This window comes from Cyprinus carpio, chromosome B8 (genome assembly GCF_018340385.1).
Source record: "Cyprinus carpio isolate SPL01 chromosome B8, ASM1834038v1, whole genome shotgun sequence".
Taxonomy (NCBI): Eukaryota; Metazoa; Chordata; class Actinopteri; order Cypriniformes; family Cyprinidae; genus Cyprinus; species Cyprinus carpio.
This window is the reverse complement of record NC_056604.1, coordinates 2018420-2037347: the sequence shown is the minus strand read 5'-3', so window position 1 is coordinate 2037347 and position 18928 is coordinate 2018420. Positions and strand designations below refer to the sequence as shown.

General features: G+C 35.7%; 1 protein-coding gene across 3 annotated transcripts; it reads right to left on the bottom strand.

The window, feature by feature from the left end:
* Positions 1–995: 995 nt before the first annotated feature.
* Positions 996–18510, bottom strand: LOC109054208 (dual specificity protein phosphatase CDC14A-like). Of its 3 annotated transcripts, none has more exons than XM_042729206.1 (16): positions 18238–18510; positions 16991–17081; positions 16565–16640; positions 15541–15633; positions 15314–15390; positions 15135–15201; positions 14991–15053; positions 14688–14775; positions 14368–14598; positions 11489–11627; positions 11049–11217; positions 10776–10879; positions 6031–6078; positions 5384–5437; positions 1730–1794; positions 996–1575 (listed from the first exon to the last, which is right to left on the bottom strand). In XM_042729206.1, the coding sequence occupies exons 1-16, from the start codon at positions 18338–18340 to the stop codon at positions 1478–1480; spliced, it is 1566 nt and encodes a 521-aa protein (XP_042585140.1). In that variant the 5' UTR covers positions 18341–18510; the 3' UTR covers positions 996–1477. The 3 variants fall into 3 exon arrangements, with proteins under 3 accessions (XP_042585140.1, XP_042585141.1, XP_042585142.1); XM_042729207.1 differs by lacking the exon at positions 18238–18510 and adding an exon at positions 17264–17653; XM_042729208.1 differs by lacking the exon at positions 1730–1794 and having other exon boundaries at positions 18238–18508.
* Between the last annotated feature and the right edge of the window lie 418 nt (positions 18511–18928).

Here is an 18928-nt window from a genome sequence, read left to right as displayed (position 1 = left end):
GAGCGCGCTTTTTTTTGACGGATGCAACGGTTGTCCAATCACATGGCTTGTTGTATACTGTAAAGCATTGTTGCCAAGTCTGCGGTTTTCCCGCGGGGAAACTAGTCTACTTTAACACTGTTGCTTGCCGACAACCAATAACGTGATATTTAGCACTTAAATCTGAATTTTACAAGAGGAACCCCGCCAAAAACAAAACAAATAACACACATGCATTTTATCCCCTGCAAGTTTATTTATTTATTTATCTTTACCGGGGGAGCCCAACGAAACGCATTTGCGCGGGTTTTGTTGTGTGCACCGGGCAACCTGCTGTAAGGCGGGTCCGCCGTGCGTTCTTTCCTGCAGTGTAACGTCTCCCGCGCATACTGTTTACATTTACATCGATTAAAGGGAAAGGCGGGCGGTGACGGTGGCGCGAAAACTTACGTAATCAAACCGTCTTTTGTTTTCCTTGTGTTTCAGCAGCTGTCTCCATAGAGCAAAGCGAAGCATGAAAACACTCATTATTTCATTCTTTTCGAGATAAAAGCCTCCCGCGCGAAACACTGTTTCAGTCACATCTGCTGCACTTCTTTCAGCTCCTCGAGCTCAAATTACAACTAATTCTTCCCAAGACTTCAGAATCATTTCCACATCTTGTTTAATTTTTAATGTGCATGCTTACATTTTCTGTAAGAATTCAAATCAATCAAATGCGAAATTTATAAATATTTAAATAAAGGATTGTTTTTATTAATATTTTGACTCAGTTTTTTCGTTTTCAGTTTTATTTTACAATTTCAGTTATAGTTTTACTAATTTAGTGTTTATAATTTTTTAGTAGTTCATATGCTATTGTTTTCTTACTCATATATATGGTTTTATTAACTCTCACACCAAGTTAACCCACATAATTCATAAATATTAAAATAAAGGATTTGGTATTTTAAGTTAAATGATTATTTTCTTTCAAAATGTGAATAAACAAATATATAATGATATTCATTCAACATTTGCAATAGCAGAAAGGATTTATTAAAAGGGATATGACTCAAAACCTTTCCTATCATATATATATATATACGTGAAATAATCATGATTTATATTTGGTCATCAAAATAAAGGTATGCAGTACTATTTACAGTAAAAAAAAAAATTATAAAAAAAAAAAAATCAAACTCCAGCCTATATACAGCTTTCAGTCATGATTAGCACAGTGTGATTCACATTTCTGTAAGTATTAATAAAGTACTAGGTACAGTATTTAAAAAAACAAACAAACAATATTACAGGTTTAGTAACAATGCATAATGGCAAAGACAGCTTCTGACACTCATGATATTTACAATGGCATAAAAAGTCAAACTTCACTTATGCTTAAAGCTCTCCGATTTAAAAAATAAAATGCATTGCTTTCTCTCGATCAAATAAAAATGCTTAACATCTGCCGATTTCCCAACACACAGTCTGAATGTGGTTTATAGTAGCAGATCACTTAGACAAACCCATGAAGCAGTAAACTGGAGTGATGCTGGTCTGTACTGGATCCAGTTTCAGCGGAGGAGAGGAGCCCGAGCTTTGGACATCGAGTTACTGTAAAACAACAACAAAATACATTACAGACCGAAGCCATACGAGCAGAACGACGAGCAGCACTCATGCACATGCTCTAAACTCAGACAGATGCTGAGAAACGCTTTATACATACATACAAAGCAGAAAGAAGCTGAAGGAGGAAATCTGATACCATGGTCTGTGAAAGCGCACCGATGGCATTGTGTGAAGCACTTTCCTTCTCGGGACAGAGATGGTCTATACGGGTTGGCAAGGCAGTGCAAAAGATAAAAACCTGTTAAAACTAGTCTCTGATCCGGTTACTGTTTCAGAACAGAGGCACGTTCACAGCTGATGTTCACACGTCTCGTTAGAAGTCTCTTCTGCTCATCTAGGCTGCATTTATTTGATTAAAAATACAGTAAAAATACAAATGTGAAATATTATTACAATTTAAAAAAATACTTTTCTATGTGAATATGTGTTAAAGTTTAATTTATTTCTGTGATGCGCAGCTGAATTTTCAGCATCATTACTCCAGTCTTCAGTGTCACATGATCTTCAGAAATCATTCTAATATGATGATTTACTGCTCAAGAAACATTTCTGATTATTATCAATGTTGAAAACCGTGATAAATACTTAAAAAAAAAAAAAAAAAAAATCAAGAATGCATTAAATTTAATCGAACATGACATTTATAATGTTACAAAAGATTTCGATTTCAAATAAATGCTGTTCTTTTGAACTTTCTATTTTTGAAAGCATCCTGAAAAATAAAAATGTATCATGGTTTCCGCATAAATATCGTGCAGCACAACTGTTTTCAACAATGATAATAAATCATCATATTAGAATGATTTCTGAAGATCATGTGACACTGAAGACTGGAGTAATGATGCTGAAAATACAGCTGCGCATCACAGAAATAAACTAGATAAAAAAGTTCGTCAAGACAAACTTTAAGTTGGCTTGAGAAAGCCTGAACAGAAAGTTTAAAAAGTTTGGAAAGTTTGAAAAGTTTAAAAAGTTGAAAAGTTTGAAGTTTGAAGTTTGAAAAGTTTAAGAAGTTTAATTAAGCAAGTGACTAGCATGTCTTTGGCATGATTAGCAAGTTACTAGCATGTTTCTAGCATGATAAGCTAGTTACTTGCATGTTGCTAACTTAATTAGCAAGTTACTAGCATGTTGCTAGCATGTTTCTAGCATGATTAGCAAGTGACTAGCATGTTTTAAGCATGATTAGCGATTGACTAGCATGTCGCTAGCATGTTTCTAGCATGATTAGCAAGTGACTAGCATGTCAGTAGCATGTCGCTAGCATGTTTCTAGCATGATTAGCAATTACTAGCATGTTGCTAGCATGTTTTTAGCATGATTAGCAAGTGACTAGCATGTCACTAATATGTTTTAGCATGATTAGCGAGCGGTGACTAGCATGTCGTTAGCATTTTTCTAGCATGATTAGCAAGTGACTAGCATGTCACTAGCATGATACCCAGTTACTAGCATGTCGCTAGCATGTTTCTAGCATGATTAGCAAGTGACTAGCATGTCAGTAGCATGATTAGCAAGTTACTAGCATGTCACTAGCATGTTTCTAGCATGATTAGCATGTGACTAGCATGTCACTAGCATTTCACTAGCATGTTTTTAGCATGATTAGCGAGTGACTAGCATGTCGCTAGCATGTTTCTAGCATGATTAGCAAATGACTAGCATGTCGCTAGCATGTTTTTAGCATGATTAGCAAGTGACTAGCATGTCGCTACCATTTTTTTAGCATGATTAGCGAGGGACTAGCATGTCGCTAGCATGTTTCTAGCATGATTAGCAAGTGACTAGCATGTTGCTAGCATGATTAGCGAGTTACTAGCATGTCGTATAGCATGTTTCTAGCAAATGATTAGCGAGTGACTAGCATGTCGCTAGCATGTTTTTAGCATGATTAGCGAGTGCCTAGCATGTCGCTAGCAATGTTTTCTAGCATGATTAGCGAGTGACTAGCATGTCGCTAGCATGTTTCTAGCATGATTAGCGAGTGACTAGCATGTCGCTAGCATGTTTTAGTAGCATGATTAGCGAGTTTACTAGAATGTCGCTAGCATGTTTTAAGCATGATTAGCGAGGACTAGCATGTAGCTAGCATGTTTCTAGCATGATTAGCGAGTTACAAGCATGTCGCTAGCATGTTTCTAGCATGATTAGCGTTAGAGTTACTAGCATGTCGCTAGCATGTTTTTAGTATGATTAGCGAGTGACTAGCATGTCGCTAGCATGTTTTTGCATGCATAGCGTTCGTCGTGACTAGCATGTTTCTAACATTTATTAGAATGTTGCTAGGATAGATAGATAGATAGATAGATAGATAGATAAAAAAAAAGATAGATAGATAGATAGATAGATAGATAGATAGATAGATAGATAGAAAGAAACAGTCTGGAGATAGATAGATAGATAGATAGATAGATAGATAGATAGATAGATAGATAGATAGATAGATAGATAGATAGATAGATAGATAGATAGATAGATAGATAGATAGATAGATAGATAGATAGAAAGAAACAGTCTGGAGATAGATAGATAGATAGATAGATAGATAGATAGATAGATAGATAGATAGATAGATAGATAGATAGATAGATAGATAGAATGCTAGATAGATAGATAGATAGATAGATAGATAGATAGAGTCAGATGATATATAGATAGATAGATAGATAGATAGCTAGATAGATAGATAGATAGATAGACTAGATAGATAGATAGATAGATAGATAGATAGATTAGAAATATTAGATAGATGAGTTTGAATGAGTTTAAATGGATTAGAAATAGTACATAGAAGCGAAGCTTGATTGAGTCTAATGGGGTTTAGTTTGTTTAGTTTTGAATTTTGACAGTGGGAGCTTGGCTCATCTGAACATTCCGTCAATAAAAAGGTCTATGGGATTTTTTTTATGATTTTTAATCTTCATTTTTATGAAAACCATAAGTCTGATCAGTTAGAAAAGATATAGCACACCCGCGAGATCAGTCTGAAGAGCTGGGGCTGAGTTTGAAGTCTGTAGAGTTAAAGCTCTAGGAGGAGTTAGAGTCAGAAATTTTAGTCTCAGAAAAAGAAAAATAATAATAATAATAAGTTTAAATAGTAGATCAGTAAGTTGGCTTTCTCAAGCCAACTTAATTACACTTTAACCGAGATTCACACATAAAACACTTATTTTAAATTCTAATAATTTTTCACATTTTTACAGTATTTTTAATCAAATAAATGCAGCTTTGGTGAACATGCATCATTCCAAACTTCTATGCAAATCCTAACTATATTCACAGATAAATCTGATGCATACGAGACGCACGTTACAACCAGGTGTAAACGGCTCAGAGTCGCGCTCACAGACCGAGAGCGACTGGGATCTTGTAAGAGTCTTTAACGTGAATCATCCATCAGCAGAGGACAGTGTGCAAGCAAAGACGAGAGACGCCCGCTCTCCCCGTCAGAGTCATGCAGGAAAGAGCCCGGGTCACGAGGGCCGCTGTACACTTACTGAGCCGAGGCCATAGAGCTGCAGTGATCTCTGGGACCGCGTGCGGCTGACTGTTCACTGGGCTTAATGCTTTAAGTTCGAACTGCTTGATGAAATTACTGTTGGCCACTGAGCCAGAAAACACCTGATCCTTTTCACAGGCCGTTACGTGCAAGCTGCCTAAAGATTTAGCGAGCCTTGAATGTAAAGGGCTGTGAAAGGAAAACGTCAGCCGTGAACATGAACGTCAGACTTGCTCAAGTCGCTTTAGCGATTTTAATGCAAAAGGCTGAAAGACTCTGTGGAACACCTACCTACTGGTCCTGATGGATCCGAGGGAAGCCCGAGTTCTTTTCCTTTTGTCTGAGCTACACAGAAGATATTTTACAGATTATATGACAGATTTACTGTTGATAGACTTACAATCCCACACAAATAACTGCAGAATAATTCTGTTAAACAATAAAAAATAAAATAATGATAATCATTAATATTTATCTATCTATCTTGTATCAAACAAATTAAATGTAATAAAAAATATATAAATTATTAATGAAAAATATTTAATGTAGATAAAATCATAAAAAAATCACATTAATATACATTATACATAAAATATTAAATACATTTTAAAATAAAATTACAAAATTTATTTGAAAAATATACAAAATTTTATACTAAAATGAGTAAGCAATATATTATAATATAAAATAAACATGCATGATAAAATAAAATCATTACTATATCAATTATACCGTATATATACACATATGCACACACACACACCACGTTATATAAATAATGCATTTTATGAAAAATATACAAAATATGACAAAATAAAAAAAAGTGCATGAAAAAAAAAAATTCTTAAGTTACCTTTGTGCATTAAAAAAAAAAAAAAAAAAATATATTATATATTATATATATATATATATATATAAAAAAAAAAAAGAATAGTTACCTTAACGCTCTTGATGTTGATTTGGAGTGTATTGCATTTTCTTCTAACCTGCAGATAAAGAAAAAAATAAAAGTTCAGTGTGATGAAAACATGCAAAAGGACAAAAAAAACCTTTGATGCATGAGATGCGTTGGTGTCTCTGCGTCACACATGAAGCTGCAGAATGATTCGCCATCCCTCCCGTTACACATGATACTACAATCACGTCTGTTCACACGCGTAGCATTAGATTCAAAATCATCCTTTAAAGCCTCAAATGAGCCACACGAAGCAGACAAACTTTATAAGACGATTGGATGGAGAGAGAAAAAGCTTGATCATCGTCCTCTGACAGCAAACACATGAACATACATCGAAAATCATCCAGTTACGTAACGTGCAAGATACTCTGCATCTGTTTACTGAATTAATAATTGGATTGTGTGCAGTGTTATAAAGCGAGGACGGATAAGGAGAGCGAAATACAATTATCAATGCATGACACACACAACATATTCTCAAGTGCTTGAGCAAAATGCGGTTAATGCACCGAGAGACTGAGAGATCAAATCATGTTCACCCTGATTAAACTCTACACATCCAAACTGAAGTGCTTCACAAATGAATCTGATCTGAAGTTAAAGGATATTCTGGGTTTAATACACATTATATTAACAGCTGCGTGTGAGTCGTAATGTTCATCTCCACAGGAAACAATCGACTCAAACACCGATTACTTGAAGACAAAACTTTAAAGCAGAAATTAAAAAAGACACAACACAAACTAAATTTATATTCATTCATTTTATGCAAATATTTGGTAACACAATAAGATCTCATTTTTTAACATCAGTTAATGCATTAAACTAACAACAAACAATATATCTTTACAGCATTTAGAAAATATATATATATTGCACTCTTATTAAATGTATGATTATTCTTATATGAAACTGACCAACAGCTTCAGTGATTGTTTGATTTAGTCGCAAATTGAAGAACATTTTTTTTTTTTTTTTTGCAAAGCACTTTATGGTGTTTTTTACTTCATAAAAAAAATAAAATAAATAAATAAATAAAATAGGGCGACACTGACTAAAACGGATTTCTTAATGATTTTATATTTTATAATAGTGCTTTTATAATTGTTATTTTATAATTTCTAAATATAAAAGAAAAAGTATAAATGCAAAGTAACAAAAAACAAGCAAAACCAATATAAACAAAATATATATTTTTTAAATTGAAAATGTGTGTGTGTGTGTATATATATATATATATATATATATATATATATATATATATATATAATATATATATATATATATATATATATATATATATATATATATAGTGAAAAACAACTATTAATTTATTAATTTGCTAATATCCAACTAGCTCATCTGTATGTACATTAAACTGAAGAATTATTAAGTGCTTTAACAAAAACAGTTTGACATTTCTGCTTTTAAACCCTTAAAGTGCAAGGCCACATTCACTTCTATTTCAAGTCTTTTATTATAATTGTGAAAACTATGGGTCAATTATTTTCTGTGGTAATCAACATCATGCTGTAAATAGAGCACATCTTTCCTGAAATTGTCTTAAACGAATCAAACGCTGCTTGATCTCAGAAGCCTGTGATAATTATAAAGGATGATCCGTGGAGACACTTACAGCGTTCCAGTCCAGAGACGGGGTTAAGAGAAAGCATTTACAATCCCACCCCGTCTATACAGTAACGGACGGAAGGGAAGCCAAACAACATCCAGCAGAAGACAACGCTACAGAGAGCAGAGAGCAGCATGGCCAGCGGCCGTCTAGACACAGGGGCGAAATTCAGAACAAAAACAAAGAAAGAAGACAGGAGACTCGTCTTTTCCCGCCGCACACTGGATGGATCTGTAGCGCGTGTAAATCCACATTCACTCCACTTCTGCCTGTTCACACCGAGATTATTATCTATTATCTTTTCAGTATTGATGAGAAATTTTATGTAAATATATCATTGTGTGAAATTTATAAGAACATATAATCTGAGAATTACCAGAATTAACACCACTGCAAAGAATGGAATTTATTATTATTATTATTATAAAAAAAATTTTTATTAAGAGTGGAATTTAATTAAATCTTTAAAATTTAAAACTCATGATTGCTCAAAAACAGTCTATTTTTTTTTTAAACCTTACTAACAAAATATCAAAACAACAAATAGTACTCAAACTTTGCTTTCAAACAAAATTAATTAATTTTACATAAACTTTTACTTATATATAAAAAAGAAAGTGATCAGTTTTTCAAGCTGCAAATGATTCGTCAACAGAGGTATATATTCATGCTTATCAACAAAATTCAGTCCCAGAAGTATTAGAGATATTAGGGTAAAAGCTAAATATATTTTACAAAAGTGTTAGAAACATAACATCATAAATAATTTTTGACACCTAATGGTACTCCATACATACCCAGATCAAAATGACCTGAACATGAAATATGTAACTTTTTTATTTTTATTTTAAAGGTTATATCTCCATACAAAATAATGGTAAAAAATCAGAAAAAAATACATGTGTACTTTTAGCGTCTTAAAGTATCTGCAAAGTTGCATTCCTTCTTAATTTTTTTTTTTTTTTAAAGATATTTTTTCCAGGTCAAATCAGATTTGAATGCATTGTAAGGGTTCAAGGACCTTTCTCAGGTTTTTGATCATGACTCTGTGCTGCAATAGTGCAAAATAGGGAGTAAATGCTTAAGCCTACTAGATAGAAACGGTTTCCAATTATAAACTGAATCTCTATTCGCCGTCTGAGATCAGATCCAGTGTGCGGTGCAACTGAAAAAGACGATCAAAGCAAAATGACCACAGTGTGTTACAACAACACAGAGCAGTTAATACACTTCATGCATGACAAATCAAGCACACACACCACCCAACAACACCGTGCAAAGCAAAGACTGTGTGAAAAAAGAACATCTACTTTGAGATCAAGATCATGCATGTTTCTTAGACAAAAAAGGCTGAAAACCATACATGAAGGTGGATTTCTACATGCATCTGACTGGAAAAAAAAAACAGTTTTGGTGAGACTTTTGTTGTGAGCCTATAAACACACCTTCAGAGATGCAAACAGGTGAGGAGGAAAAAAAAAAAAATCAGAACACACTGCACAGATTGGGAGCATGCCCCACATGGAATTGATATTTGCTTTACTCGTTCATTTGTAGCTACTTCAAGGTATTTTTAAAAAGATTTTTTATCTTATATGTGACCCTGCAGCACAAAAGCAGTCTTAAGTCGCACAGGTATATTTGTAGCAAAAGCCAAAAATTTGTATGGGTCAAAATTATCGATTTCTCTTTTATGCCAAAAATCATTAGGATATTAAGTAAAGATCATGTTCCATGAAGATATTTAGTAAATTTCCTACCATAAATATATCAAAACTTAATTTTTGATAAGTAATATGCATTGCTAAGAACTTCATTTGAACAACTTTAAAGATGATTTTCTCAATATTTAGATTTTTTTGCTCCCTCAGATTCCAGATTTTCAAATATTGTCCTCCTAACAAACCACACATCAATGGAGAGATTATTTATTCAGCTTTCAGATGATGCATAAATCTCAGTTTCAAACACTTTAACCCTTAAGACTGGTTTGTGGTCCAGGGTCACATTAAAAAAAAAAAAAAAAAAAAAAAAAAATTACCCACAACATTTACCATCTTGTTGCAACATTTCACAAAAATCAAGATTTGGTCAAAATCCCATGTTATAAAAGATGAAGTGCTATGCAGGCTGTTTAAGACAATATTAGCTGATTAGACGGCAATGCTGAGCTAAAATGTTTGTCCTCTCTCTCTCTCTTCACCGGTCCCACATCTCAGATCTCAAATACATCAAATATAACCCTTTTTAGACGTAATTTTTAAAGTAAAGAACTAGTTTGACCAACTAGCAGTTGCCAAGAGAAAAATCTGTCTTACTTTTCCAATACAATTTTCATAACTGAATTTAAAAAGTTATGACCAGTCGAAGAAAAAAAAAAAAAAAAAAAAAAAAAATTATTTTTATATTATTAGATGACTAACTTTTTAATACTAGTCTAAACCGCTTATGCGACCGGCTCCAGTTCTTTATTTACCCTCGTAAGACCCTCCCAAATAAAAACTTCTCATTGGATCCAAGCAAATCTCACAGGTGACCTATTTAGATCTCCAAAAAGTGATTTGACACTAAAAGGTGAGGAGTCTGAATCTATGCACTTTCCAGAAAGAGTCTTGGCTTGGCTGGGGAAGCACAATGAGTCTAAAAGTTGAAAACAAAAGGCTTGAGATGAAAAGAAGCATTGCGGCAGCCTCGTATCCGCACACGATGGCGTCACAGGACTCTCTCACGCCCCGTCATTCTGCTACCATTACACACACCAGCCGGGCCACAGCGAGCCCAGCAGACTGCAGCACTTTACTACCAGGGGTGCAGACTGTTGTAATGTTTATTTTAATATGCTTAAAATTGGGTTAAAAAGTCTAATGAATTACTATTTAAACTTGGGAAGGTGAAATAAAAGTTAGTAAGCATTTTTCTGAAATCATTGCAAAAATAAAATTCTGAAATCATGATAAAAATGTGACTTTATTGACTGTGTCCTGAAATCAATCACAGACTGATATTAAGAGTCAGGAGCAGATTTCTTCCACACTAGTGCACTTGTACCGATGGCTACATGTATAAAGATGGACAGGAAACGGAGAAGAACTTACGATATTGAGCCTGTGGATGCTCTGGACTGCCTCTTACTCTTCAGCGCTCTTAGTTTATCACCTTGTGTGAGTCCTCCGCACTCCTCTTCCTCTTCCTCAGTGTGCTAACCAATGAAACACACACCCTGGTTAACAACCGTAACAACAGCATCCGCTTTGCATCTTTTCTTATCTCACTGGGTCATATAATTCAGCAAAGTGCACTAAACTTTACACTGTTATGCAAAACAGACACACAAACTAAGATGTGCCAGAATAAATAGATTTACTTACCATTTCAGAAGGAGTTTTCCTCTGTGAAATGTTCTTGTTTGTACCATTAATGGAAATATCTTCCACTCCAGAGAGGATCCCAGCCACTGCCGCTTTACTCGAGCCGTTTTCCTGCTCAGTTATTTGTTGCCGGTACACATCACCTTCCTCCCACAGACTCGCCTGCTTTCTGTTACATCAAGGCATGCATTAATTACCATCAGGGCTTCTAAAAACCTGAAAATCCCATGCTGATGTTTTCGCTCTGGAACTGGTTTGGTTAGGACTGTACGGTCTCAGTCTGAATAAATACACTACAGTAGCACGTGTGTGAAACAACTTTTGCATGTGTACGAGCCTACGATATCATTTATTATTTTATCGTGATATATGTTTAAGCCCACATCGGCCGTCACTAACGCAGATTTGCACACGGAAGCATCGCTCTGAATAAGACTCACTCGTCGATGAAGTTCTGCTGAGGTCCGATGACTGAACCGGGTCTGCAGATCCTGATCCACGCGATGGCTTCGGCTGCAGTCAGTCTGAAGTGTTTCATCATGTAACAGCCAATCAGTGTCCCTGTCCGGCCCAGACCGGCTGAAACACACCGTGGTTTGATCTGTTAATACTTCATGACACTCGAAAACCAGACCTGGAAGACTCACGTCCACTGATGAACTGAGGTGGATTTGCTGGATCAGGCAATAAAATTAATGCAACAATTATAAGGGGATGTCTGTCATGCAGTTTCTGATCATGCAGGATAAAGCCTATTAGAATGCAGTTATATAAGCCTAAAATTCAAGATATGAGCGCAAAACATAAATAAGCCTCTGATATTTATATCGTATGATATAGTTTAGCAATATCACACCAGCAAGAGTGCCGTTTATCCCCAATATCTGCACGAATGCAGTTGTGATTATACTGTGATTAGTTAATGCTGTTAAATTTTAGACAATAGTCAACATTGTCCGTTTCTGCTTAATTTTGCAAACGTAAATGGTTTCAATCAAAGCAACAGCAGAACTGCTGAGCATCTCTGATCAAACAAAAAAACAAAACAGCGGTGAGTTGTAACTGAATGAATCAAGTGAGTCAATGATTCAGTGACTCATTCATAAAGAGTCATTTGCTTCTGAATGAATCTGTTGAATTAATTATTCAACGCTTTTTATTTTTTAAAATATTATTTTCATATTTCAGTACTCTTAGTTAAAATCCATTTAATATTATATATATACACAATGTAGAATCAAAATATTTCTTTCTGACGCTTTTGTAATGTCTATTGAATGTTTTCTCATCCAACACAATGACTTTAAACGATCTTTTGGCGGTAATTAATTTCTCAGACAAAATTGATGTGTGTTTAATTAGCTTAATCATGTAATTAATTAGAATAAACATTTAAATTGCTTGACAGCCCTAGTTTGAATTAACATGTCAGTTAAATTTAAGACTTTCAGGGTTTCTGCAGGGTTTAATCAGTTAAATTTAAGACTTTTTAAGACCTTTTTATGACCATTATGATTTGAATTTATGACCTACACGAATTACGATAAATAACTTTAGTCATTAAAATTCCTTTCAAAAGTCTTTTTTTATTATTGACTTTCATTAAAAGTAACCAGTTTTATTATTTAAAGAGTAATTCTATTATTTCTTACTTAAGATTAAGAAACTGAAGCCTTCGCCTTCTTTTTCTTGAGTATCAAGAACACAGGAACACTTAACAATTGTAACATTGTAAAGTAACATTGTAAATTAACAATTATTTTATGGCATTACTTTCCAAAATAACAAGTCACCTTGTCGTCATTCCAGAACCGAACGTGTATGTCCAGCTGTTTCTTCTTGCTTGTGTGATTTAAGCTTTCATCAAACATGAGAACATAAGGCCCCGAGACCTTGGAGATGAGGACTTTTTTAATATAATCTGCCAAGCCAAACCGAGTGATGTATGAGGTCTTATCTTTCCTGCACGTAAATATTTTGCTTATGTCAGAGTCTGGGAACATTGTTCGGAAAAGTTCGGCAATAATATCTTCGTTCCCGTTGTACGACTGGTGTTTGGTCACAGTATTCAACACCCACACGACCTTCGCTTTCAGTGTGGAGGTTGATCCGAAACCACTGTGTGTTGCACTGGATGCGACAGAACAGAATCCTGTGCTGTACTTGGACCGGGTAACGTTAGTGACGGAGCCGAACAAAACTGACGGATCGCCTGCAATTGCTGCAGGCCTTTTACAGCAACGATATGCTTTTCCAACTTTGCATGCGACTTCAAGGCTTTTATGCCTAAACTAGACAGCTCCAACGTCTTACACAGAGTGCAATAGGCGTGATACAGATTGTTAGCGACGGGCTTGAGCCGGCTACTAAACGCACCGTCATCGAGCCATAGATCGTTAAAGGTACATTTTCCCATTGTGATAGCCAGGATGATTTTAATTAAACTAAGCAGTGACTCAGTATGATACAGTATGTTCGGAGTTCGCGCGAGTTTCTGTGAAAGTCCTTCTGACAAGTCTGTATGCTGCCGCATGGACCTTGTAGTTCTGGAACGCTGTGATACCACCCAGATTCCTCATACAAAACTACAACAAGCGAAACAAATGAATGCCATTGCCGCCGCGAGCGCATTTTGATGGGAGAACAAATTAATGGACGAGCATATCAATTTAAGACGTGGCTAAATGTTTTTTATGACCTTGTATGGAAAATCCGCACGTTTTTATGACTTTTTATGGCCTTAAATTCTTATTGTTAAATTTATGACTTTTTATGACCCCGCGGAAACCCTGCTAAGAGCATATTAGTTGCACTTTGTATTATTTGTATTGATTACAAGAACACATGTAGATGAATCGCTTGCTGGATAAATGTGTCCCTGCAGCACAAAAGCAGTCGTCAGTAGCACAGGTATATTTGTAGCAATAGACAACAATACATTGTATGGGTCATAATTATACATTTCTCTTTTATGCCAGAAATCATTAGGATATTAAGTAAAGATCATGTTCCATGAAGATATTTTGTAAATTTCCTACCGTAAATATATCAAAACTTAATTTTTGATTAGTAATATGCATTGCTAAGAACTTCATTTGAACAACTTTAAAGATGATTTTCTCAAAATTAGTATTTTTGCTCCCTCAGATTCCAGATTTTCAAATAGTTGTATCTCAGACAAATATTGTCCTCCTAACAAACCACACATCAATGGAGAGATGATTTATTGATGATGTATAAATCTCAATATCAAAAGACTGACCCTTATGACTGGTTTTGTGCTCGTCACGTGAGTATTTTAGGCTTGAAAAACCCGAACCTTTGCAGTGGACAGCAATGCCTCCGTCAGCATTCTCGCAGATGTTCAGGAACTTGGTGACGATGGCGTCGTTGGGCGTACTGCCATCTACAAAGAACAGGTCGTGGTGCTTGAAGCCCATGTCTGTGAAACGCTTGGCGTCGTACATCTTCTTGTTGAGCCGGATGATGGTGGTGATGTTGTGCTTCCTGAAGTAGGGGAAATACGCTTCAGGGGCATGAAGAGGGTATCCTGATGGAAAAAAAAGGAGGAGTGTATATAAATCTGTCCTTAATTCCAGCTTTGGAGAGCATTGGGTGAACAAGCCAAACCATACGCACCGTTCTCAATCTTGCTCTTTGGATGAGGGCCGCTGAAAGCCAAAAACTTCCCTGGAATTATCCAGTTGAAATCTCCATTTTCGGCCCGCTGGAAACGATATTAAAGTATCGGGTCTGTCAGTGTGTGGCTAAACTCTTCCCCCGGTTTCAAAAAAAAGGCTTAAAGCTAGTCCCAGACTTAAATGCATGTCTCAACTGAAAATATCTTGCTCTGGCATATCTTAAAATATATAATATATAGAGTTTACAAATGGCCACGTCCATTTAATAGCAAGAAAAAAGTATATATCATGGAAAACTCACCTCATAATGTTCATATTCCTCCACGTTAAACTTTGAGAAATCCAGCCAGCCGAACTGAAGAGCCTGAAACACACAACAAGCGATCAGAAGCAATAGTGGATCTGCAAACACACCAGATAAACCTTCAGAGAGACTCCGGAGTACCTTGTGGACGGCCAGCAGACAGTCGAGGATATTCAGATTGAACATGCATGCTCCAAAAGATGCATCTCTGTTGAATGCAATGACAGATTAAATCAAAGATGAACAGGAAAATGAGATTGCTTCTGATTTAAACATTTAAAAAAGTAATTAAATGCATGTAGGGGATACATTTCAATTACCGAAAAGGAAGATACGACGCATTTTGGGAGACCAGAAGGCTGTACGCTTCTTCTGGCGTTTTCTGTAGATGCATTACCTACAAAAGAGGACAAGCAAGAGTGACTCTTTTCACACCTAACTAGATGCAAAGCTCATGCATATACATGCAGAACCATTAGAAATGGTTCATGCACTTTCATGAAAGCGACGTCTTTAGGCTAAAAAAAAGCTGGAGGGGAAAACTCACAGCATAAGAGCCGATCAAATACGCAGCATTGGCTTGTTTCTTTCTGTCACCGCAGGTATAAAACACAATCGTCTTCTTTGCAAGAGCACAAGACTGTTAGAAGAAAGAAGAGCACAAACAATTAAACACATCTTGCATACAAAACCAAACATTTAACCCTTTAAGTGTCACCCCCATTTTTTTAAAATAGTCATTAAAGTGCACTATCCAAACTTAAATTGTTGTAATTTATGAACACTTTGGAATATAAACCTAAGGTTGGTCTCTTTTTAAAAAAGAAAATTAGCAGATTCTGGCAAAAGTGGATTTTTATTTTTTTTAATTAAAGTACCAAAAAGTTATAGAAGTTTAAATGTACTGTAAATAAAATGTGCTATATTTATTTATTTATTATAAATATTTTACATAACAGGTTTTACTCAAAAATTGGTAAAAAATTAAAGCCTTGTGTCTAAATAAGTTATTTTCCAAATTTGAAGTTGATATGAAAAAAAAAACTGAGGTTCCTGTGAGATTGTATTTAGGGCGTCATACCACAAACAGCCACCAAAACTCCTTTGAATTTTGCTTAATTAATTTTTCTCTAGATTTCTCTGTCAATTTTACTTCAATACTTTAAAATAACAACCAAATATGGAATCCTGAGACTCAGACCTTTCCAATGATGTTTGCTGCCAAGATTATAAAAAGTTTTGATTCTAAAAGACCGTAATGCATTTTGTAATAAGACACTTGACTCCGCCCACTAAGGGGGAGGAGACCGCCATAAGATTTTAAAGTACCATTTCCATGGTAACGCAATGTCCGATTTCAAAATGAATCTTGGGCTTCTAAGCTTTCAAATGATATATAATTTATGATGATTACTAAAAGATTTTATAGAGAAAAAGGACAAAAAAAGAGTGCCAAGCGTCCCACAGACGGGACGGTGACAGTTAAGGGGTTAAATAATAAAAAACATAAACATACGGCGCTTGCATGCAAAGACTGTATTTATTAAAACAGTGTAACGAAGCGTCATTACCTTCAGCTTCTTGTTGAGTTTGCAACAGAAGCGATAAAACATGGCCAGGTTGAGCGGGCCGAAGTCCGCATAGAAGCTGTTCAAATATAAAAATCAAAGAGGTTATTGATAAAGGTCTGGAACGATCCATAAAAACATATGCATATTTAAAAGACTGTCCTATAGGGAAGAAAACACTTAATACTGAACATTTAGGCTATATATATATATAAATGCAACTCTATCTCTCCAATAATGTGACTTAGTAAGACTAGATTGAAATGATCCAAACATATAATGCAATGCAATCCAATGATGCTTGATGTTGATCATTTAGAGGCCTTTCATACATCATATATGACACTTTATAGTGTTTAGTGTATTAATGTCCCCAATCATGAGCCATAATGACAGTATTTCAGAAGTAAAGCACAGTTAGACTCTCACTTCTCATAGGAAAGCTCTTCATCGATGCAGAAACAGTGTCTGTCAGGAGTGCTCTTCACCTTCTGATGAAGAAGAGCAAAATACAGCTGATCTGCAAAACACAAGAAGACACACTACACGGTGATCTCTCACAATGAACGTACTTCATATGAATGTTAACACGTATGAGTGCATGCATTTGAATCCGCGCACCGGAAGTGAGTGCTCCGACCAACCGCGAGACAACAAAACATGTGCACTATTAAGAAGAAAACGCAGAAATATGACACTCACCTTTAATGAACTCGATGCAGTTCGACAGATCGCACGTTTCTATTGTAGCGTTGTTCCGGAGCATTATTTGATCTTGGTTTAAGTTAGCTTGATAATTAAAAGACTTAACACTAATCTAAAGTCAACACAAAACTATTTAACTTCCGTCGACAATTTACGAAGAAATCAAGTTCAAAAAATTCATCGAACTACTACTAAATAATAATAATAATAAAAGTATTTTTTGTTTGCCGAACCTGTTTTATACAATAAAACCTGTATTTAAAAACAAATGTAAATTAGAACTATACATCCGTTTAAATTGCGTAAATAAAATAACGACACAGGTGATGTTTCTCTCGCCTGAAGTCTGAAGAAAGTTCAGCAGCACAGTTTAAATCAAACGCGACGTTAAACTCTTTCCCGCCGCCTGATTGGCTGACGGTCACAACACTGACACGTCAATCACACTAAGCCCCTCCCTTCAGGATTTAAGTTCAGCGGAGTTTAAATCCAACGCGACGTTAAACTCTTTCCCGCCCTCTGATTGGCTGACGGTCACAACACTGACACGTCAATCACACTAAGCCCCTCCCTTCAGGATTTAAATCGGGCAGCAGGCAGTATTCGACTCTTATTGGCACGCTGCCCAAGCCGTTGCTAAGAGAGAAGCGCCGATCAGCCAATAGAATCTCTTTTTGCTCTGACTGAACGCTTTGATCCATTTTCAGTGATTTACATCCAGCGAACAGAACAAAGAAACCCGTTCCGTCTCCACACAGACACAATCACCATTAGTAGTTAATAATACCATTCAAGAGTCTAATCTCGACATAAACAGCACTTAGTTTGTGATGTGATCTCATGTTTCGTGTTAAAGTGACCGTCCAGTGCTCTATAACCCGCCAAACTCCCCCTGACAGGACTTGTATGGCGGTTCTTCACGGCGGTTCAACTCGTTAAGCTCGTTCCGGACGCGTCTGTAGTTTGTTTACCTGTGACACGAAGGTAAATGTCGCTCTTGGACTCCGTCTGCTCCCTCAGAGACGCGCGGAGTCTCTTCCTCGACTCGCTCCGTCGCTCGCTCTTGCGCTTCATGCTTCCTTACGCACGAAAAAATGGCGTTTCAGACGCGAACGTGCGATAGAAAAAGGATTTGCGCTTTAGTTCGCATAGTCCGGCTTTTAACGGCTCCATGCGCTGCAGACCAAAGTATCTTTGAGCCAGTTGTCCTGCCAGTGACGTAAGTTTCTAAAAGCCTTGCGAGTGACGTCACTGCGCCACTACATCCGGGCACCTGCACATTTTTTTAATCATGCTCGCGAAATCCAAAAAAACGAGAAACTAATTGTTTTTAAGATTATTTGCATCATGTTTTCATGTTTAAAACACATCTGTTTTACTTTACTGTGATGTAAAATATATTAATTTAAATCGTAAAGTGTTTCTGCATTATCGCAATAGTGCTAATGACTAAATGTAATAATTTATGCAGATGTACTGTTTTGCAGTAAAAATAACTATTTCATTAATAAGAATCATTTAAACAACGTAAAAAGAAAACTTAATGGTGCTAAAATATTGTTTATTTTCTTTGCGAAATGCCTTATTTCTTGATTTATTTTTATTTATTTGTGTATTTTTTTTATAAATAAATGATTCTATCATTTAAATTAACTGATTAAA